We start from the raw sequence: 22,298 nt of genomic DNA, 5'->3' as shown, positions 1-22,298 counted from the left end.
CCAAGAGACTGGAATAAGAAACAAAAAGTCGTTATACACATGCTGCAGGTAAAAACTACTTGAATTAAATTATGACAGAAAATATGGTTGCTAAACCCCTTACTTCTATGTATTTCTTTGTAGTAAAGACTAAGTCCTTGTAAACTGTTCTCATCAGTTGGAGCTTCCATTGCGATTTCATTCGAAAGATCAAATGCTTCTTCCTCCTTTCCCATGCGGTGTAGAGCTATGGTTTTTAAAACCTGGAGATGAAAAAAGATTGGTAATTGTTATGAAATATAGGATGCATTTAAATCTAACATAAACAAAAAATTATATTTATCTGTACGAATACAGCAGTGAAGATAAATGACAGGAAAATAGGCAATAAAAACAGTTTTTTTTGCACTCTAGCTAGGCAACCGTATGGTTAAACATGTATCTTGATAAATCATTGGTTTACAATTGAAGATTTAAAATTGCCATACTATCAAATTTGTTTTCTTATAGTTATTAAAAGCAATTCAATTACTTTAGCTGCTATGAGATCTTTTTGTTTCTTTAAGACCTTTTCAGTCTCATGGCAAGCCTTTTTGTAGTTCCCATTATCAAGTAGTTCTGCAACACAATAACAGGTTATTTCTACTTTAAAAATGAGTTTCAATAGTATAAGTCCATAAACACAGGCTACACAGCAGCTTTAATAAATAAAATATCATTACCAAAAATAAACAAATTTAACATAACAAACTTACCATAAATTGGCCTAAGCCTTCTTTCGCTAACAGCATTCAGCACTGTGCTTGCCATATTTTAATTTATACTAGCCAGGAATAAACAACGACTTTATAATATCTAAATAGGTATTAGAATAAAAGTAATAAAACAGAAATGGCGCCAAAACGGGAAGCCGCAACATTTTCGAAAGTAGCCATAACAGTTATGGCTCTGACGCTAGCCAATTGTTCATAATTTAACTGTGATTTGAAATATTCTTAATAAAGTTCAAATTAAATTTACAGAACTGCACTAAACTTACTATGTTTTACAAAACTTTCTAGCTTATGTAGAACTTTTCAGCATGGAAACCTAAATCACGCTGGTTCTTCTTCAACATAAAGATATCATAAACACGAATGAAATTTGCAAATCGGACAAGTTTATAAAAACACCGCTGTCACTTTAGTTTACGCAGTGATCGAAATCACTAAATGATTAAATCCCATTGCATGTGAATTTTATAACAATACATACTTTTTTTAACTTAAACATTTTGACTAAACTTGTTTATGCATCTGGTGTACTTATGTTGTAGTTGGGTAACAACATGTTTTACTCTATAATTGAAACACTGCACTGTATTCATTTTCGCCACATAAATATAAGTTTATTTATGCAAACCTTTACTACACAAAAACTACAAAACACAGTACAAAACTAAATACATGTAAAACATAACAAAATTTAATCATGGTTGGTATTTGTGAAACCTCGGATTCGAACTCTAGATGTGTACTGAAGCAAGTTTAAATTAGCACAGGTAAGGTTGGCAGTTTATTTATAATGACCACACTACCCATGTGTCATGATACCCCACTGCGCAAAGACCTTATAGGAAAATATTTAATTTTAAAGAAACATATTTCTTATTCATTAATTTATATTTTCATCTTTTCCAATATCAATTTCAGTTTTTAGATTTTTTAAATGATCATCAACTTGATCTTCTGTAGGTTTAGTGAAGACCACGTCAACCTCATCAATTTTCTCTTCTTTAATTGTTACATTGGAAACAACTGGATAAAACCCACAAAGTTAAAAGAATCATTACAAAGTTGCATACGTGGTTATTCCTATGTAGGCATAAGGTGCATAAGACAGAACAACCGTGTATATTGAAGCTCATTGCTTCAACACGCAAGTATAAAAATAGGAAGATTCTTTTTGATAAACTATTATCTAAATCCTATTACATACAGAAAATATTTCTAACATGACCACTTTTATCTCAGTCAATAGTCCTGTAAAACAGTTTATTTCCACCACCATATACATTAATCTGAAATTAAAAAAGCTACATGCCAACAATAAAGGCTGCATGACTTACCACTGGAAGTAGCTTGTGCTTCTAGCTCAGCTTTAGACTGTTTCTGCTTTAAAAAACAAACAATTTACTAATTTAGTTAACTAAACTATCAAAATAACAACATAAATTAATTATGTAAAAATGAAACAGTCACATTTTAACTTTTAAATTTTTTTTATGCCAGATCTTATATACATGCTGCAAAACTTACATTTGCTTCTTTTGATTCTAATTTGATAGTTTTATCCAACACTTTTGCTTGCATTCTTCTTCTAAGAAATGAAGGAATGTTACAATAAAACAACAGGCACATATTAAATAAGCTAAAGCTGTAAGAGTTGTAAGAATACTTCTACTCAGCATATGCATGACCCAATACCGTCTATTATATTAAACGTCATTCTGCATAGTGCATTACAGCTAATAGTCTTTTCATATCCTTTATCTCTTTTTTTACAAATGCTGTTTGGCCACTATTAACATTTTTAGTGTAATGAATGCAGTTGCATTGTTACTCTGAAAATTAATAAAACTTAGCCAAAAGAAAAGGAAAACCATGAACATGTGTATATAGTATATTAATATAATAAAACAAATAGAGTTACAATGAAAAAGAAAATGGGAACCCACTTTGAAGGGGGAGGTTGTTCTGGTTCACTATCAGATGATAAAGTAGCGTCTGAATCATCAGAAGTATCAACCGGCACTTGTTCATATTGTAGCAACCTATCTAGTAGGAAACTGTTGTCTCGTGATACTTGTAACAATTTTCTTTGAGCTTTTTCTACTTCAATAGATAGACTTTCGTGCTCCTTTATTCAAGCAAAGAAAAGAAATATTTAGATAGCATATTTAATATGCATAAGATATATAATGTTTTAGCATTTAGATACTTTAAACAATACTAAAAAAGTTATACTATACTTTATTGTGAAATAATAGTTAAATAGACATTTATTAACAACAAACCAGAATTAATTTATTTACTTAAAAGTAAATATAATGTACAATAACTACCCTAACATATGCAAACTGCAAAATCAAGCACACATATTATGTAATATGTCTTGTTATTTTGGGTAATCCTGTCGCTGGTGACCAGTGAAAATTTTGGTCTCAAAATGTACCTTACGTCTCCCTGATACTCGCTGTATAATTTTTTTAAAAAAAAACTCGGGCGTTCGTATCGAAAATTAACTTTGAAAATGCGCGAAATCGTGCTGCGTCACCGTATTTTCCACACGAGCCGGCAAAGGTTAGATTATGACGTCATAGAATGCGTATTACAACCTTTGATTTCTACGTTACAGATTACGTAATTTGTTAGTTTTTTTGGATTTAGAGGTTACGGGTTAAACGTAGGGGTTAGGGTTGGGTTAAGGGTTAGGACTTTGGGTTTTCCCTAACATAAAACAGTGCGAAAAACACGATTATAACATGCTGTAACGTACGTAATATGTCACTACTGTGACGTAACATATCGCTATTGTGACGTAATAAATCGTTAACCTTACGCAAGTCAGGCGAATTACGGTGACGCAGCACGTTTTCGCGCATTTTTAAAGTTAATTTTCGACACGAACGCCCGAGTTTTTTCAAAAAAAAATTATACAGCGGGTATCAGGGAGACGTAAAGTACATTTTGAGACCAAAATTTTCACTGGTCACCAGCGACAGGATTACCGTTATTTTGTTTTATCCAATAATACAACTTTTCCAGCGTCATATTTTTCGTTTTTCTTCCTACAGATAATTTTGAGACTTACGTAAAGTAATATCTTCAACTTTCTCTTCAAAAACTTGTATTTTTCTTTATAATTACCTGACATTATATCAATGTATTATAAACCAATTCCAAAAAAACAAAATTTACCTCAACATTCGGGACTTTCCCTTCTGTTCTGTGAGCGAATGATAATGGAAATAAAAAAGTGGTAGAATATAAATGGGGACTGGCAACATGAAAGAAATCCAACCTACGCCTTTAGAGTTGACAATGAAGATGTCGTCAAATTTAGAAATTTTGAAACTTGATATAAATAGGCGTAGACATGGTTTATCTTAACTTTTGGACAATATACAAACGTATAGTAGGGTGAGGAAAGATGGGACACCTTTGGCACATAAAATCCAAATGTCTTGATTGTGTTTTAAACAATTAACAACGGTCTATGGGAGTCGTGAGGATACGGTTTTATAAATCTTTGAATGTTCTTTGTTTACTACCAAATCCGACGGGAAAAAGAATGAAAAGGTGTCCCGTCTTTCTCCACCCTACTATATGTTCTGAAGTGTCGATTATATAGGAGTTCTCTAGTAATAATCGATGCATACATAGCGACAAACAAACTGTTGATATTTTCAGTCATCTAAAGATACTCCTTTTCTTTAGTAAAGGCACTACAACGGTTAAAACACATAAATGTATTTTGCTATGAAATTTAACGTAGCGCTTTTGATTAGTGCAAACAACAAAATATGTAAAACACCAGGATAGACACTTGCAACGAAACATACGATAGACACTTTTCAAAAGCAGCGTATAAAAGTCACGTATACTAAAAAGTATGTTGTAGTTTTGGACAAATTTCATTCTGCTGATACTGCAGTATAAATGCTGGCTCGGTGTTGCAGAAAATTCGGGTTAATTGCATATTACGATCGTTACGGCAGAAACACTACATTTCTAAACACTTTTTAAACTGAAATTCAGTATGGCGTAAATAAACATTTGACAATGGATTAAAAAAACTCAAACTAGTAATAAATTATCATTAGTGAACAGACTGCGTGCTTGTGTTTAAGATGATAAGATTAGAACCTAGAATTCGTAGTGCAAACTAAAAACTACTAAAGCGCAAAAAATGTGACAAAAATAAACTGCAAACGTATTTTAAGCGACGCAAATACTGATAAAGCAGAAACCTTTTTACTCAGAAAGCAACGAAGTTACATCATTAGGAGCTTTTATTTTACAAAAAGTCGTTTTGTTATTAATTGAATATTTGCAGTGAGGTAAAGAGGCTTCTGCTTTGCCAGTATATAACTTTGACAACTAATATTTGGCGAGTAGCAACTATGCTAGATTTTATTGTGAATAAAGATCTGTACAGACCACCAACCACCATCATTGTGCGCTCTCCTACGACGTCAAGTGGTTGAGTTTACCTAGCGGGAGCAACCTGCCAAAGCATCAAACATATTAGAATGAATACATAACACTGTATTGAACTATAGGCTTTTTTCTATTAACGCACAAAAGAGACATCCTCACCAGTACCATATTCTAAACTTATTTAATAGGTCATATGATGCTGGTATGTTTCTTGCCCAAAGACCTACACGCCGATAATACTAGCAGCGTCAAGCTTTGATTCTCTAACCCCCTATACCCTGTGCCATGACGCCGGGCGAGTAAAATTTAAGTTTTAACTATTTTGATTAACTTTTCTGGTACGATCGTCGCCAACGTAACCGTATAACTTAGTTAAAGTTGAGATGTAAAAAACTACTTACCACAACCAGGCCTGTTTTCGTTTTGGTGACGGACACCTCATTCCCAACCACGTAATCAATCCTTCCCTGCTTTCCACCCGTCATATCATGTAGTATACTGCTGTTATCCACGATTTTAACGTCTTGGTCTTTTTTTGCGATTCTAGCCAACTTTGTAATGGTTTCAATCACGAAAGTGCTTTGAACAATAGCGTCTCCTTTTTCCTTGTTATCTGAAGGCGCATGTAACACGAAGACATTATCTCCGAGACTGCTTGTAGAGATACCTAAATAAAAACAGGTGTTAGTTTTTTGTATTATTTGTGGGAGCTCCACTGGCAATTGTTAGTTTTGTTTTCTGAAGTACCGAATTTTTGCTACCATTGTGCTTCGGCAAAACATTTAACAACAATTGATCCAACCGAGTGGTACGTGTTCTAACGACTGTCGTTTTCCGACCACGCGAGGGAAAAGTAACATTTATTCCTATCTTTCACACTTCTAAAAAGGATCTTCTGACAAATGTATTTTACCTCTTAACTCATTATGGGAAATTTTCTGTTTTAACTTTCCGTCTTTGGAATCGAACAGGTAGGTGGCGCCAGAGGTGATAATTAAAGTTCGTGCCCTTGGATGGTAACCATGGCGATCGTATTTGGTCACACTACAGCAGTATAGAGCTTGTTCACCAGAATCAATAGTAGCCAACATTTTTGGCTTGAGTTGTTCGACTAAAATGCAAACAATTGGAAATGTTTTAAAACATTTTTGCAGCATTAAAAAGCGGGAAAGTATTTTCTTTCTGTAAGGTAGTGCACTATATATATAAAATATTTACCCATTTAAGGTTAGTTTTTGACTTTATTTATTTATATCAAACACTTTTATCTGTGTTTTTTTGGACAGTAAAGTAACGAATTAATGCTGACGGCAGACGTAAGTCCAAGTTCTTCCTGCTACAAAAGGCTTTACTTTAATTACCTCTCGGTTTATCCTGGAAGGGGTTAGCCACGCTCTCGTCGTATCCCTTTTTCTTCTGTCGGAAGATGGCGCTCGCGAGCACCTTTTCTTCCATCATAGCCTTACGTTGAGGAGAAACTCCTTTAACGTATTTCAGCATCAAGTTCTTCATATTAAGTTGCTGAAGCAATTTACCTGTCTTTGACGACATAACTTTGATAAGGACGATACCACAAGCGAAAACAATTTGCTAAATAAAAAAATAAAACAAAAAAAATACCAAAAAAACGCAAAATTAGAAAAAAATGCAAATCTGTGTTTTAATTATTTATTTTATTACTTGACAAGTTGAACCGTTTTTGAGTCATTTTAACAAAAAAATAGTTAAAAGATTTACCTCTTCCAGTGCAGCAGGCGAATGAATCCACGATTTATCCAACACACTGGCTGGCAAGCTCTCTTTCGCGCGCATGAGGTACGAGTATCTCACGTAATCCAAGAAGTCGGCGTTTTCTGGACACCGCGGCTTTAGACGCGTCATAAAACCAAGAATGAACCTGAATAATTGGCATTGTTGGATAATAATGTGGATTGATAAACATTGGGAATATTTATAAAAGAAGGCTTGGAATTTACGACGTTAAAACACCCGTGTTATTCTAACGACAGTCGTTGCCCCAACACGCAAAGATAAATAGTTCCTTTATTCATGTATATAGACGTTGCACAGTAGGCCTTATTCTTCATAAACGTAAATTACGTTCATTGTAACGACAAATTCTGGACTGACCACCATTTCATCGCAATGATCATGTTCATGTGTGAAATTCTTACAGAAATATTGTTTGATAATTACAAATACTCCACTTACTTTCTTATATCTAAGGTTGCCTTTTTCCTTTTTGCTTTTAATCGCTGAGCAAGAATTTTCTTCCATTGCGAGCTGAGGAGCGTCACAGCATTTCTCATCGTCGTAAACTTCTTCTTCTGTCTCCATCCACGGAATACAGACTGTATGGTGGTAGCTAGCTCATGTTTACGGATCTGTAGGAAGACATAAACGTTCGCTTACTCTTCTTTTGTGGGTGAGGTCCTTGTCGAGGACCTGGGATTTAGGCTAAAACTTAAATGATATTTCTATCCGGCGCAGTGGAACAGTGGTTAGCCCGCCTGTTTCTAACTAAGGGGTTATGAGCTTGACCTTGCTATTATTGTTACCATGTGTCCAAGACACTTAACAGCTATTGCTCTAACCCAGTGGTTCTTCATAGGATGTGTAAATTGCTAGGAATACTTTTATAACAAAATAAAACCAATGATCCCACAAAGTTACATACGTGGTAACTGGTAAGCGACCAAGTGTGTGAAACAGAACATACGTGTTACAACGACTGTCGTTGCCCCGCCACGCGATGATAACAATTTAAATTCATTTATTTAAAACTGTCACTTACCTGAAACGCATCTTCAGTTGCGAACAACGTCCTCGGGAATCGAATGAAAACTTTGGTTTTCCCCAGTCGGTACTCCCCCTCCTTGTAGTCAAGATACTTACAAAGCACGTCAACTCCTTTACGCGATGGCCCATCGTAATGTGGCCATGTCTCTGGGCACAAGCTTTTATATCTGCCCCAGAAAGACGTATGTTATATATAATCGAAAAACAACAGTTATATAGCTTATATGGGCTTTGCTTTAAGGTAACAAAAAAAATCTTCCAAAAAAAAATCAAAAAAAAAAAATCGTTGAATGTTCTTTGTTTACTACCAAATGGAACGAGAAAAGAGAATGAAATGGTGTCCCATCTTTCCCGACCCTACTATATATTAAATATTGGCTTACCGGTTTAGGAATATATCGTGGGTTCTTCTGTAAGCGAAACCTGCTCTTCTTACTCTAAGGTTTTCCATTAGCCCTAAGTATTTCACTTGATGGCGCACCAGAGTTTCGTCAAAGCGATCTAAATATATATGACGTCATATACTCAAGGGTGAACTAGCAACATTGTGACTTAGATAGGACATTATGACGTAAAACAGGTCTATAAGTTAGCGAATATAATATAATGTATAGATCACATATTTAAACACCATTAGCAAATGACAGATTAGTTTTAAAGTAGAATATTAATTAAATAAACGATACTCGCCATAAATATGTCCGTTAGATCATAAAACAATCAATATTTAATTAATCACGAATAGGAGCATTTATGTTTGACGTAACTAATACGCCTGGGGGTTTAAAAATACGACTTTCCTTATTTGGGCATCCAGATGAAACGTCACTGAACAAGCATACGTAACTAAAGACGTTAACATTAGGTGTATATTGACGCGACATTTTTGTAACTTTTAAAAGGTGGATAAAAGCGTTACATGTAGCTTTGTAACTAAAGTTTCTATTATATAAATCGCTTAACTTATAATTAAAAGCGTATTTAGGATATCCATGCGACTATAACAATGCGTTGTTAATTGTTAACACAATCAGGAAATTGGGATATAATGTGTTAACTGGTAACGGTATCAATCTTTACCCTACAATAATGTATAATAATTAAGTAAGTAACCTATTTTACCGACCTGCCATTTTAGCGTCATTGGGTTTAATACATCTTACATAAGAAGGTTCCTTAGACATTAGAATGTCCATTAAACGATTAAGGCTTGTACGGAACTGGGAGCCAACAGTTTCGGGTCGTTTTAACCTAAATACAAGTAATTGGAAACTTATTTAAATGCAATAGCAAGCTAGATTGTATATACTATATACTATATATGTAAAAGTTTACGATTTGAAGTTCAAATTGATTTCAATCACAAATACGTCATGAATACCCTCTGTGACGTCAATAATGTAGTTTGTGGGCGATAAAATGAGATAACTTGTAGGTTAAAAAACGTAAATATTAAACGAAAAATGGGGAAATCAAACGAAGGGTTTGTCAATATGACTATTTTGCTTAAAAGGCAGATAATACGAAACTTTTAATCTATACCCTGGTTTTTCCTAGCGTGAAAACGAACTACTCGAGTAAAATTGTCCAATATAAAAGCGTATCTGCTAAATGCATGAGTAACTTATAGTGTGCTTACTTGGTAAGTTCTGTAGCAGGAAAAGCTTCTTTAACAATCTCGTTCTTTGAAACGGACATTGTAACTTTCAAATCACGGTATAATAAGTCGTTGTTTTTGTCCAGAAACCCTGAAATATAGTTATAACTTATAAGTTATAACATGCATTATTTGGTGTCCATGATATAAATTTCTAAATAGGTAATATTTCATTTTTGGACGTTAGTAAAATGTTTGGAAAACATAAATTTGTATGTTACTTAGGTAAGTATATTCTACATTGCGGAGTAATATAAATTTGTAGATCTTTTAATCAAGATAAAGATTACGGTGATATAATGAAAATACTGTGATAGACTGACACACTTTTGCAATGTTGCCAGCCATTTTGCTGCTAAGGTAATTTATTTGATTATACATTCTCAGTGTTGCCAAATTATTTTCCTAATTTAGCATCTATTGTTGCCAGATTATTTTCCACGGCATATGACGTACCTTTGACGGAGTAGGTGACCTCACCAGCATAATGAACCAATCGAAATTCTTCATACCCGATCGTCTTTCTCATTTTCGAATCTCCCAATGCGTGTCTGTCATGGAAACGAATAAATAAATGTAACTCATTTAATCCGACGTAGGAGGGCAACGATAGTCGTTATAACACGGGTGTTATGTTAGATACACTTCGTAGTTCGTACCCGCTTACGAGTTACCACATATGTAACTTTGTGGGTAAATGTTATTTTAACTTTTCAATTTTCTTATAAAAGTTTTTTCTGCCAATTTACACAGTCCAAAAGTACCACTGGGTTGGAGAATTTGCGGTTAAATGTCTAAGCGTTTTGCCTAAATAAGTTAAATACATAAATATAACTCACGTAATAAAATGTGGATGTTTTCCAACAGTTTCCTCCAATTTTGACAGGAAAGTATTATCAGTTGCTTCACCAGGTCTTAAACATTCCTCATCTAAGATATCTATGATCCCTTGGTGGCGCTCTTCCACAAGGTCGCAGATTATTTTGTTGTTAAAATATTCCACTGGTTCCCACTGTAATTCACGTAAAACGTCAGTGGAGGGAAAGAAAATTCGACCAGACTGAGAATTTTGAAATACATCGCTAACTTTTATCAAACTATAGCGGGATGCTTCTTTACAATAAAATGGCTACAATTTACAGGCACATTATAAAGTTACACAGTTGGGTAAAAGGACCTACCTCCTGCTCGTGTGAAAAAGTCGCGAAAAAGCATAACAGCCACAACGTATAACATTAATTAAGTTATATTTACCTCTATTCCTTCAGCTCTATATTCCTCTTGTTCTTGCTTGAGCGTCAATTCAATGAAAAGTTGTTGCAGTTTTTCGTTACAGAAGTTGATACAAAACTGCTCGAAACTGTTGCTCTTGAAAATCTCAAACCCATAGATGTCGAGAAGGCCGATCACGTTCTTGCGCATGCGGTCCTGAGATTGTGACGTGATTAGTGCCATTATTACGTCATTATAATAAAAAAAATTCGGATCAAGTGCTATGAAATACGTAATAGATCATTATTCAGTCTCTTACTCAAATATAATCATATATTTTAGAATTTATAAATGCACATATATACTATAAACTATTGTTTCAGGTTTTAATATCATGGGTTCATGAAGGGTTTGTAATCAAAATACAGCTAAACTCTTGCAAAGCCAAGAAATATTGCAGACACATGAGTTAACATAATTACAAAGTGTTGCTTTAAATAAAAAGTTCCCCAGTTCAAATAGCAGGACAACGTATGCGTTACAACAACAACAGATGCGGTGTTGGAATAACCACTGACGATATACGTCCCTAGTGAATACATACACTGTACAGTATAGTGTTAGTCATACAGTGGTGCAAGGGGAATAAACACACGCAGCATTATATGCTGGTGTATTGTTGCACCTTTAAACATCACTGCATTTTGTAAGCAAACACAAAAACTGTAAAGTGATATGAAGCGTGGCGTGTGGGACATACCTTTCATCAAAAAAAGGTACGCAATGCGTTCGCAATTGATAAAATAAATATACGTGATTGTGTAATTTTAGTAATATACAGTAGGTGGGGTAAGACGGAATATCTTTTGTACATAATATTCAAATATCCTGATCGTGTTTTAAACAATTAACAGCGGTCTGTGGGAGTCTTGAGAATAAGGTTTAATAATTCTTTAAATGTTCTTTGTTTACTACCAAATGGGACGAGAAAAGAGAATGCGAAGGTGTTCCATCTTTCCCCATCCTACTATACCAAAACGACCATTTCCAATAAATACACTATGTACCTTGCTTGTTAGTGAACCATTAAGCTTGAGCACCAGCCAGTTAAACATGCGACCATATATAGCTTTGCTTAATGCATCCCTGGCATATAAAGCTTGTTCTACGGTGAGAGGGCTTTCCATTTTCTCTTTGTTTGCTTCGATAGTTCGATGAGTAAGAGCTTGTAAAAGTTGCTCAAACTGACAACCGAGTAACTATGGAAAGGAAAATGTTATTCTGCTGTTGTTGCCACCGGGCATAACGTAATATATGAGGAAATAGCTCCTATAAAATGATATTGTATAAGAATTTTATGATATTTTATAAGAATAAAGACGAATATTCTGCCGTACGACAATACATCATTATATGAGTTATCGCGGATAATCAGAACTAAAATCTGACGTTTTATTTTGTCAACTTACATTAGCAATCTTCTGTATTTCATGTTCTCTGTCCACAGTAGCATGGCCTTCTTCATTTGCACTGAAACTAACGTTGCCGAGATGCAACACACTCGCTACAATGGATAGAAGCTCCTGGGGTATGAGGTTCAAATCGTTATGCGGAATAATGTAGAAAATATAAGTTTAAAATGCAACACATTGCATAATACAAAAATTGTACTTACTTTATCCTTGCGTAGCCGAAAAACGACAGTCGTTATATACCTCGTGCTAGCTTACGGGTTATCATGTATATGTTACTTTAAGGTGATAATTTTTTTGTGTGGATTTTTTTCTTTTTTATGTGTGGCTGGTAATTTAGACAACCCATTAGTGACCACTGGGTTGGAGCACCCGTATACTCTGCGGTTAAGTTACGGTCACTCTAACTATAGAGTCGGAAGAATGAAGAATATATAGCAGTGCTACTTACGTCTATGTTCTTTGGCGAAAATTCCAAAACTTTGAGAGCTTTTTGTACAGCGAGGAAGTCACGTCTGTCGTTGATTGAACTTACTTTTGCACATTTGCCCTGAAAGTAAATTATTAGACAGATAGGAATTACGGAGCATATGTGTGCATTTATTGAGTTTAAAGACGTTTTTTTTATTAAGTTTTATGATATGGATAAATGTGCTTATCAAGAAAATGACAAAAACGGACAAAATAAAACCTTTTTTTCTCAAGATTCATGCCAAAAAAGTTTTAAAAATATTAAATATGTTCTTTTCTTTGTGGGATAAGTTGTTTTACCCTTATGGGCCAGAAGTCCACTTTACGAACTTGAGTGTCTTATTTATGTCACTGCCACAGCCACAGTAAAGACGGTGAAGCTGTTTTGTGTGTGTGGAAAACCAGACACGACTTCTGAGAGTTTTAAGTGCGCTCATGTCGCCACAGTTACTTCAATGGGCCTTGAACCAAGGACTTTCGAGTCACTGGGAACTTACTAATAGACAACGATTACGTAACCTTACAGGATTTTTGTCTCTTTACCGACACGTATGTTTTATAGGGTACGCCTTGTATAAGCAGCTATAACTGAAATGACTAATGGGCATTTATTATATATGTAAATAGACCTTATGGTAAAAAAACACGTTAATTACCACACCAACGTTTCACCAGCCGTATGGCGACTTGTCAAATAAAAAATAGGCCACAAGAGCGCTGACTGTTATGGCTAGTAGCAACAACAACATAACTAATATAACATAGAGAAAACGCTATGATTTTTAGTCAAAACTACAAGGGAAAAAGTCTTCAACCTAGGGCCTTTTACAAGGATATCAGCGAAAATACAATAGAGCATACCTGCGATGTGTAGAAATATTTATCTGGTGTTTTCTGCAGCATAAGTCGGCTTAGTAACTCCTCATCAGCGCCCTCTAGCAGTTGGTAGAAAATATGGAAGTTCCTTTCACCCGATGCTTGGTGGACCTGGATGGTAGATGGGAGGTTAATAATGTAACTGTGGTGAATATCCCAAATTTAGGCCAGACCTGGTGCTTGGGTGATTATAAGGGAATTAGAGGCAACACGACAGTTGTTAAAACACACTAAGGGTAAAAACGTAAAAAAAAACAGTAAACAACAGTAAAAGTTCCACGAATCAGACCCGATCTAAGGCTCATGAAGTTGGGCTATTCTCTTAAAGAAGTAACAGTAAGAATCAAGTGCTACGAAATGTGTGGCAGACAAAAATCAAGTCCAAGAAAAAGATACATATCAACTAATATGGCATCATCAGTATCTTGTTCAAACAGAACCGGTTAACCTAATTGTTTACATATAACTTTAACGTCAATATGAAGAGTGATGGTTTTATGATTGTATACAGAATACACAAATCGTATGCTAACACAACACAACGTTAAACACTTGACTGATGAATCTTAAATCACCTCTTTAGGATATTGGTAAATTTTGAATGCGTTAATCATTACCCATATTAACCATACATTACCTATGACTTATACCTAGCTTTCCCGCCAAGACAGTAGTAATATTAATATTAAAACAATAATTTTGGTAAGTTTGTTATTGTATTATGTAGATTAAAGTAAAGGGAATCTTAGCTATAAATATCTTAAACATTGTAAAACATTCATTTAAACATAATATTAGTAATAAGTATCCCAATAATTAGAATTGTAGACGTAATTAAAAACAAGCTCGGCTGCAAAACAGACGGACTAAAAGTCACATACGGTCCATGCCTATTAGTAAACAGCAAAACGTATACTACAAGGAGCAGAAACTGATATTCAAATATACACAAAACACAGGTAAAGCTGTTTTAAAACTACAATGAATTATTTAGTATGTGATTCGCAAACGGTTCAGCGAACGGTAGGCGGCATAGTAGATTTGCGATTACGTCTTGAAATAACGGTGAGTCAGAAGCGCGTGGCAATTTAATTACGCGGTCTCGCAATCTAACGGCAGCCTATTGCGATTGACGGTTATTATATAACTATAACCCTGGCCTACTATGATATATTATATAGTATTTTATAATGTAGCATGCTCGCGAATTAGGTCGTAAAATAGGCATGTGTGTAATAGGTATATTATATGCTGTATAATCGGCCATAAAGTCAAATAGCCGGGTAGTAATTATACTACTAAGTAGTTTATGGAGCAATACCGGATATTAACGAGCATATGCCAAAACACTATTGGTGTAATAAACCTAACCGATAAATCTATTAAAGCTATACTGGCAAAACTACATGCGGACGTTTTAAGGTCATATTCCGGTCGCTTTTTCGGGATATTTCGCATAATAATTGTGGCGGATGGGCTTACAATTATGACTAGTGGCAATAGGTATTAGAATAAAACTAACGGCTTAAGCCTTTGATCTGAATTTACGTTATTACAGATATTGGTTTTCTTAGACTGACCACATAGAAGCAATAAAATAGTTTTAATACAGAGGAAGTAGATGGGCAGTCAAATATGTGGTCGTATAAAAGTAGATGATTTATCCCTTTTACATATCAGGAGCTAAAAACTCTTTGCCTCTTTAAAATGTTCACAAGGTTTTGGAAAATACGCAAGCCTGTTCGGTATATTTTGTTACCGCCGGAGCGCCAGTCGTATCTTAAGTGTAAAAGAGATTTTGGTCTGTTTATGTGATCTTGCAAACAAAAATGTCGGTTCTCATTTTAGAAAAAAAAAAACAAGTATCAGAAGATCTCTTTCACAAATATCTATATTCCGTGTTACTTACCACGCGCGATTTCTCCAGCAGATAGTTAAGTATATGTCCACCTACTGGTGCCCCTTTGTGGTCGAACTCAATGTCCATGTATTTGCCAAACCTTGACGAATTGTCGTTTCTGTGTGTCTTGGCGTTCCCGAATGCCTAAGCGGGCAATAAACGGTTATATTTGGAAACTAAATACCAGTTACCAGGTATGCATATAAGTTGTTTTCGGAGTTTATAATGCTGTGGAATGCTCGGGCAATTAAAGGAATGCAGGTATTACTTTTTATAATTTTCCTATAATTGTGGGAACTTATTTTGCACTGTGGGTAAGATGAATACCGTTGGCAGTTGGCACATAATATCCCATATTTTCTAATCGTATTTTTATTAATTATACCAACGCTAATTTACAGTCGTGAGAATAAGGTTAGATATTTCTTTCAATATTCTCTGTTTACCACTAATATGCGTTTGTAGATAAGACGGTGTGCATTTCCCTGTACAAGGTTGATAATGAACGCAGCAAAGTAAAATATCTTATCACTGTTTGCTTTGCATGAGCTATACTGTTTGATCACCAGTATCAGTCACGTTAGTAATAGCCACGTGAAAAAAAAATTCTATTCCAAACTTTCATATTAAACATAAAATAGCCCCTATGGCGACTTATCCATACCGACGTTTAATCATTCTATTAATGTCGCCTTCATCAGATTAAAAGTGTATTGACTTGACCCATACTGAATACTGAATAGTATAACCTACCTCTAGAATCGGGTTAGATTGCAGCAACCTTCCTTTAATGTGTTCCACATTATCATTGGAAGCACTACAAACACTCAGATATTGAAGAATGTATTTAGAAGCCTCCGTTTTCCCAGATCCTGACTCCCCTGATATTAGAATACATTGGTCGGATGCTTCGTTTCGCATTGATCGGTATGTGTTGTCGCCGATCGCGTAACTGTGGTAATTTAAAAATAACAATAACAAGAACACATTTATGAAAGTAAGTATATTTTAGGGGTAATGGGCAAAATCTAGCCTAAATCCAAGGTTCCTCCCCGCGACGCTGATACTGAATACTGAATTCTAATTCTATAATAAGTATTCGTCTCTTCATTTGGGCCCAGAAGTAATTAACAAAACAACTACATTTAAATATAAAATCGTAGAAATGCATGATTTGTTGTAAGGGGCATTTAAACTTCGATGTGAAAAAATTAACATAACCGGTTGTTTACGATGTTAGGCACGTTCTAAGACAGTTTTGGTTTCAAATGCAAATGGATTAAACATTATGCAGTTTTTATTAATATATAACTTACACGTGTGGTGGCATCTCATAGAAGTTAACGCCTTGGTACTTCTCCATATGGTAAGGCGAGTAGAAACCTAATTGTTGGTAAGGATTCACTGATATCAACACTGAACCAATGTATGTCTGCATTTAAATCATCATTTTAAAACTATTGTAAATAACGGTTAATAAGATAAAGATACATGATTTTTAGGACAGAGACCCAGACCCCAGAGCCTCCCTATACCGAAACTGCGAAACAATCAAGGTACGTATATACGATTATCAGTTAAACCGATATTTTTCTGTTACGATGCAAGCGCTTAACCAATAAGCCACGGCACTTTACTTTATGTTTATGATAACAGTAAGAATAATTAAAAGTGTTTGTAGCCTTTAAGTTTATAACAACAACTCAAATATATTTATATCTCTCTATTGCAACATAAAGTACTCACATAAATAAGTTTTTCTTTAAATCGTTTTTTAATGTTGTGCAGAAATGCAGTTTCACTTTGATAATCCTCCAGTAGTACCAGGTCCTGGACTCCAACCCGGTCCCTTGCGGTCAAAGCTCCCTCCATAGTCGAGACTGAGTATCTCTGTAAACAACAGTAATATAAACGCATTACTATATAGTAAGGTAAGACGGGACATGGATGGTACGTAATTGGTATAAAGATTAGGAAACGTGGTACTTTAGTACTACCACTAACAGTATACCATCTTATAAAACTGTTTTAGTATAACATGCCGTTAAGTGCTATAGTAAATCCCTTAACTTACTTTTAACTATAAACAAATGATAAGGCCAAGTCTTTTTGTCGTTGCCTGTTATAAAACAAAATATCAACCACGCTGTGCTACAGTCTTCGACGGTTTTTCCTAATAAAGTAAAACGAAACATAACAACTGCCTCATCACATTTACTCATAAAAATTTCATTGCTTCTCCATAATTGGCAGCAGTCGTGTACTGACACAGTAAACTATCACAGCTAAATTGCGGGAGGAAAAACATAAAATTGACCATAAAATAAAGCAATTTGACGCCTTTCCAAGATTTGGAGGGCCATAAACCGTGGCGTTGTGTCCCAATTTCAGGAAACTAGGTTGTCTCAATTAACAATCAATAACGGGAAACTGCAGATTGTAGATGTGACGTCACGATGCAACACGAGCCTCAGATACAATTTCAAATAGAGCGACTAAGTAGTTAGTAAAAGCACGATAATTTGTCGAGGGTTTAAATTACGCACGTTTTATGACCTAAAATATTACATTCTATAATTCATTAAATTCTAACACTATTTTTTGTCGTAATTCTAATTATAAACTGGTCTAAAATAGGCCTCGGCTTTGCCAATAAAGAGCAGTATAGCTATGATGTTACTACAGTTCAATAAATCCTTTTACATGTACATGCAAAACAACGACTATATATTACTAATAGAATACACATCGACACTCATTTTTCCGGTACATTACGTAACGCAGATACGAAATCTACAGACGCTGCTCGACAAAACACTTGTGACGCACTAAGGCGGTTACGCAAACTCAAGTTTAGACTGGATGACGTAGGTAGCTACGGTAGCTTATAATATACAGTTGCCGCCATGGCATTCTTGGCGAGCAAGAATATCTTACGCACATACTTGCTGTACAAAAGTAAATCATTAACCGCAACCGTGTAACCTTATCATCGTCAGAGGTATATCTGACGTAAGTAACATTCAAGCTTTTACTATTGCGTCAATGTTCTATAGAGTATAGAGTATTGCTACATTTGAATTCCAGGACCCCATGCTAGTATACACAATTCTCGGTAAGTTTGTAGAACGTTGACGTCACGATGCTGTTTTCGAAAAAAACTGCGTCATATTTCAATACGCCTGTTTTTACTATACATGCTTGCTATTACTCGTTTTCCACTATACTGGCTGTTCAACTGGAGGTAGCGAACGAGATAAATATAGAAATTTGGCGGCGTGGTAACATGTTGATAGCATTTTAACATTTTACAACGTTGTCTCATTGTTATATACGCAATGGTAGCAATACGTGCGAATTGGCACTTCATTTCAAACGCGCGAGAACTATCGCTTTTTGCGTGAGACAACTGCTCGCTAATTGTTAAAACGAGAGTGTTGTAATGCATGAACTAACATGAAAAAGGGAGTGCACGAACGTCTTCTTCAACTTCGCAAACAGATTGCAGGGCTACAGTACGCTAAGCAACTAAGCCACACCCAAAGTTGAATTAATGCCGTGAATATACCGATTGCCCATTCAAACCCTGCCTTAATTCAAAAGCTGTACAAATAACGAATATTTGCCCTTGAACAACATACGGTAACGTGACAATTACGTATACGATTTAGGTATGCTTTCCATAGCTAAATCACTATATTCAACTCTTACTTATAAAACACGTAAACGTTCACAGATTCACAGCAGTTAAACATGTTATATCACCGCACAGTCCACACAATACACACCGCATGTTACAACTCGTAAAAACAACAACGAGACACTGACAAGTAACGTAAAAGTTTATAACTGTTTCTAATACACGACCACCACATCGTGTTATGCTAGCGGCGCTCACATTCCTTGTCGGCAGGAACGTAAACAAGTTCCTACCTCACGGATACATATGTTACAGACATTACCTGGTTATAGAATTTGAAACGTGTTGACCAAGACCGTGCAAGTCCATTAGGACTACTTGGTGAAGTAGGAGAATGCATGATCATAAAATTCACCAAAATAAACACACTGTATCAGTAATAGATCCGAGCCCCAGTACTACATAGGCAGACTGTTCTTTAAGTGTGAGCTGCAGCAATTTAAGCTGATGTTTCCTATTCAATTCGAGGTAAATTTGTGACGCTCTTACTTCTGGTAAATCCACTATTAAGCCGTAATTCAAAAACAATGGGACTGGATGTATTACTTGGTTAGCACTTAGTCACATAGTAAACTTTTCATTTAATGTTTTCCAATGATTGACACTTAAGTGTATGTGTAAGTGTGTGTGGCGTAGAATAGGCCTAAATCTCATATGTACCCACGAACCCACCCCATGAGGCCACATATGGATTGAAAATTTTAAATTTAAAACAATTTCACGACAGTCACAACTTAGATATAGGTATATAATGATAAAGGTAACAAATATTTTTTAAACGCAACATTTACTTCATGTTTAATGATAATAACGTACAACCTTAAAAGTGTGATTTAATTCAAGTACAAAAACATATAAAGAACACACACTCAATCACAAATTTATTCTCTACAGTCTACTCCATTATAAATCATACTCCTAAAAAATAAAACCCCAACAATTCTTAAACATCAATATCAAATAAACAACCACGTTTACAATTAGATTTAACTAAGTTCGGAAGTGTGTTAGCAAAGTCCTACTGTAAAATGAAATTTGTTATTTTTTTTCAATAAACCCATTTTTACTTATATAGATAGAAAACATACCACTTCAGATAATCATGAGTAAAAAACTGGATCCAAATGTCCTGGTGTACTTTTAATCTTTAAAACATAACCATAAGTTTACATACATACTACACACATGTTTGGCAAGCATGGTATTTTAATAAACCATGGTATGCTCATACACATAAACAACTATCTGAGTAAATGGCAACTGCAACTCTTAAATTGAACATTTGGTCATTTCAAAGTTACACTTAACACGTATATGCAAATACCCGTTATAGACACATAAAACGTGCTACTATTACAGCGATAACTGCATAAATTAATTCAAACCAGAAAATGGCCACATCCTGTCCGAAACTTTAACGTTAACAAAAAAGCACATACAATAACAATTCTAAATACCACAATACAGCCAGGTGCTTTCCAAAGCCGCGTGTAACTTCCTCTTTTCCTGTTGTAAACAACACTACCCCTTAAAACCTTTACTCGGCCCTGCCCAATGCTCCAACACGATGTATCCGATACAACTGTATACGGAGAAAACGTTCCGTTTCCATCTCTTTTCTATTAACGACACCCATGGTTACGTTTTTCTCTCATTCTCTCGCTACCGGCGTCAGTTCTCAGCTGTTTCGCTAATCTCTCCGCCGATTTTCACCTAAACTGCTCTAGATTCCAACACGCGGCAATCAAATTTACAAAATTAATTTAAGAATGTTTTGTTTAGTTATATGAATTACCTTATAGTCCCATGAAGCTCATGCACAAATGTATATATATATCAGAGTCTTATCATACACATACGTGCCATCAAGTCACACGAAAACAAAATAATTTTACTCACTTTAGTCGGCGTCAAAATTTCTTGCGCTTTAAATATTTGATAGGAATGTAGAGGCGTCTTGGCAGGTTTTCCCGTTGCCAAAGTTTGGTTCGTTAACGTTTCATCTGTTTTATAAACAACAGGAGTTATTCCATACGAACATTCCTATATTTCTTAACTTTTTGGTCTTTTTGTAGTGCTACACCTAAGTTGTAGAGACGCAATTGAACCGTGTAGGTGTAATTGAACAAATAAATAAAAAAGTTGCATGCACTTACCTTTACTTCTTACACTTTTTGGTGGTTCAATTATTTGCAATTTCACTATTGGATTTGTAGCAGGTTTGACAAGGATAATGTTTTTATCTTCCTTCTGGGCTTTTGGTTCTAACCCAACCGACTTCGGTATTGTGTTGTCTTTTATCTCAGTAGCTTTTGCGGTATTGGTAACATTCGTTATTTCTTGGACTTGTGATGGGCCGACTGTAGCTGAAAAGTATTTTATTTAACGGAGTTTTACCCGTGCTAGCGTACGATTTTAACGACTTGTCGTTTTATTGCTAACTTCTTTTTGTTTGTTATTTTGATCTTTGCTATCTTATTTAAATAACTTGATCTTTGCTATCTTATTTAAATAACTTGATCTTTGCTATCGTATACGAATGAGATAAATAAAACAAGGTATGCTATTTGCATATTCGTTGAAACAACTGAAGTTTTTCAATGCAACGTCCTTACGTTCATGAAATGCAACTGCAAATGTTGTTTCAATAACCGAGCCAATAAGATAAAAATAATAAGACAATAAAAATGCTATACCTTTACTACCACCAGCACCCATTGCAGCTTCCGTCAGAAATCTTTTCAAATGAAAGAAGTTTACCGTGGACCGCTTCTTAAACGTAGAGTAAATTATGCATGTTGTGTGCACTTATCACTGTCACGTGATTGGTTTCGTTACTCAGGTAATTAAGTTTACATTTTGCCAGAGCCGCAAACTCATTGGTTAACTAGAGAATTTAAAAATAAGCGTAATTGAAAAATTGTAGGCGATTAGAACGGCTTTGTGGCGTCAAGTAATGCTGCATGAACTGCGCCTTGTAAAATTTAAAGGCATGTCAAAGCTTTTTTGGCAAGAACTGTTTATGTGTCAC

The 22,298-nt window shown here is 35.1% G+C and overlaps 3 protein-coding genes across 6 annotated transcripts in view; all 3 read right to left on the bottom strand.

Annotated features, from left to right (window-relative positions):
• The window catches only part of LOC100184097 (N-alpha-acetyltransferase 25, NatB auxiliary subunit-like), a 14,335-nt gene extending 13,459 nt beyond the window's left edge, over positions 1-876 (bottom strand). Inside the window, exons 1-3 of the mRNA XM_002124659.5 lie at positions 735-876; positions 512-597; positions 104-242 (exon numbers count right to left, since the gene is read on the bottom strand). Coding sequence (XP_002124695.1) covers positions 104-242; positions 512-597; positions 735-789 — 280 coding nt within the window. The 5' untranslated portion in view covers positions 790-876. The remainder of the gene's footprint in view (positions 1-103; positions 243-511; positions 598-734) is intronic.
• Positions 877-1,326: 450 nt separating this feature from the next.
• Positions 1,327-3,993, bottom strand: LOC100186474. 2 transcript variants are annotated; one of them, XM_002124380.4, is made up of 5 exons: positions 3,832-3,993; positions 2,696-2,877; positions 2,277-2,337; positions 2,087-2,132; positions 1,327-1,775 (listed from the first exon to the last, which is right to left on the bottom strand). In XM_002124380.4, the coding sequence occupies exons 1-5, from the start codon at positions 3,892-3,894 to the stop codon at positions 1,633-1,635; spliced, it is 495 nt and encodes a 164-aa protein (XP_002124416.1). In that variant the 5' UTR covers positions 3,895-3,993; the 3' UTR covers positions 1,327-1,632. The 2 variants fall into 2 exon arrangements, with proteins under 2 accessions (XP_002124416.1, XP_009858353.1); XM_009860051.3 differs by having other exon boundaries at positions 2,087-2,129.
• Positions 3,994-4,474: 481 nt separating this feature from the next.
• On the bottom strand, positions 4,475-22,000 carry LOC100176258 (unconventional myosin-Ic). 3 transcript variants are annotated; one of them, XM_018811737.2, is made up of 24 exons: positions 21,964-22,000; positions 21,424-21,633; positions 21,167-21,270; positions 17,314-17,457; positions 16,884-16,999; positions 16,321-16,519; positions 15,577-15,711; positions 13,653-13,778; positions 12,772-12,870; positions 12,318-12,431; positions 11,916-12,107; positions 10,891-11,064; positions 10,476-10,648; positions 10,093-10,187; positions 9,619-9,727; positions 9,106-9,230; positions 8,363-8,480; positions 7,975-8,146; positions 7,392-7,564; positions 6,918-7,077; positions 6,542-6,719; positions 6,094-6,291; positions 5,582-5,847; positions 4,475-5,247 (listed from the first exon to the last, which is right to left on the bottom strand). In XM_018811737.2, the coding sequence occupies exons 1-24, from the start codon at positions 21,983-21,985 to the stop codon at positions 5,230-5,232; spliced, it is 3,420 nt and encodes a 1,139-aa protein (XP_018667282.1). In that variant the 5' UTR covers positions 21,986-22,000; the 3' UTR covers positions 4,475-5,229. The 3 variants fall into 3 exon arrangements, with proteins under 3 accessions (XP_018667282.1, XP_018667284.1, XP_018667283.1); XM_018811739.2 differs by lacking the exons at positions 21,167-21,270; positions 21,424-21,633; positions 21,964-22,000 and adding an exon at positions 20,725-20,873; XM_018811738.2 differs by lacking the exons at positions 21,167-21,270; positions 21,424-21,633; positions 21,964-22,000 and adding an exon at positions 17,642-17,816.
• Between the last annotated feature and the right edge of the window lie 298 nt (positions 22,001-22,298).

Source organism: Ciona intestinalis, chromosome 4, assembly GCF_000224145.3.
Source record: "Ciona intestinalis chromosome 4, KH, whole genome shotgun sequence".
Classification (NCBI taxonomy): domain Eukaryota; kingdom Metazoa; phylum Chordata; class Ascidiacea; order Phlebobranchia; family Cionidae; genus Ciona; species Ciona intestinalis.
This window is presented reverse-complemented; position numbering and strand designations above follow the sequence as displayed.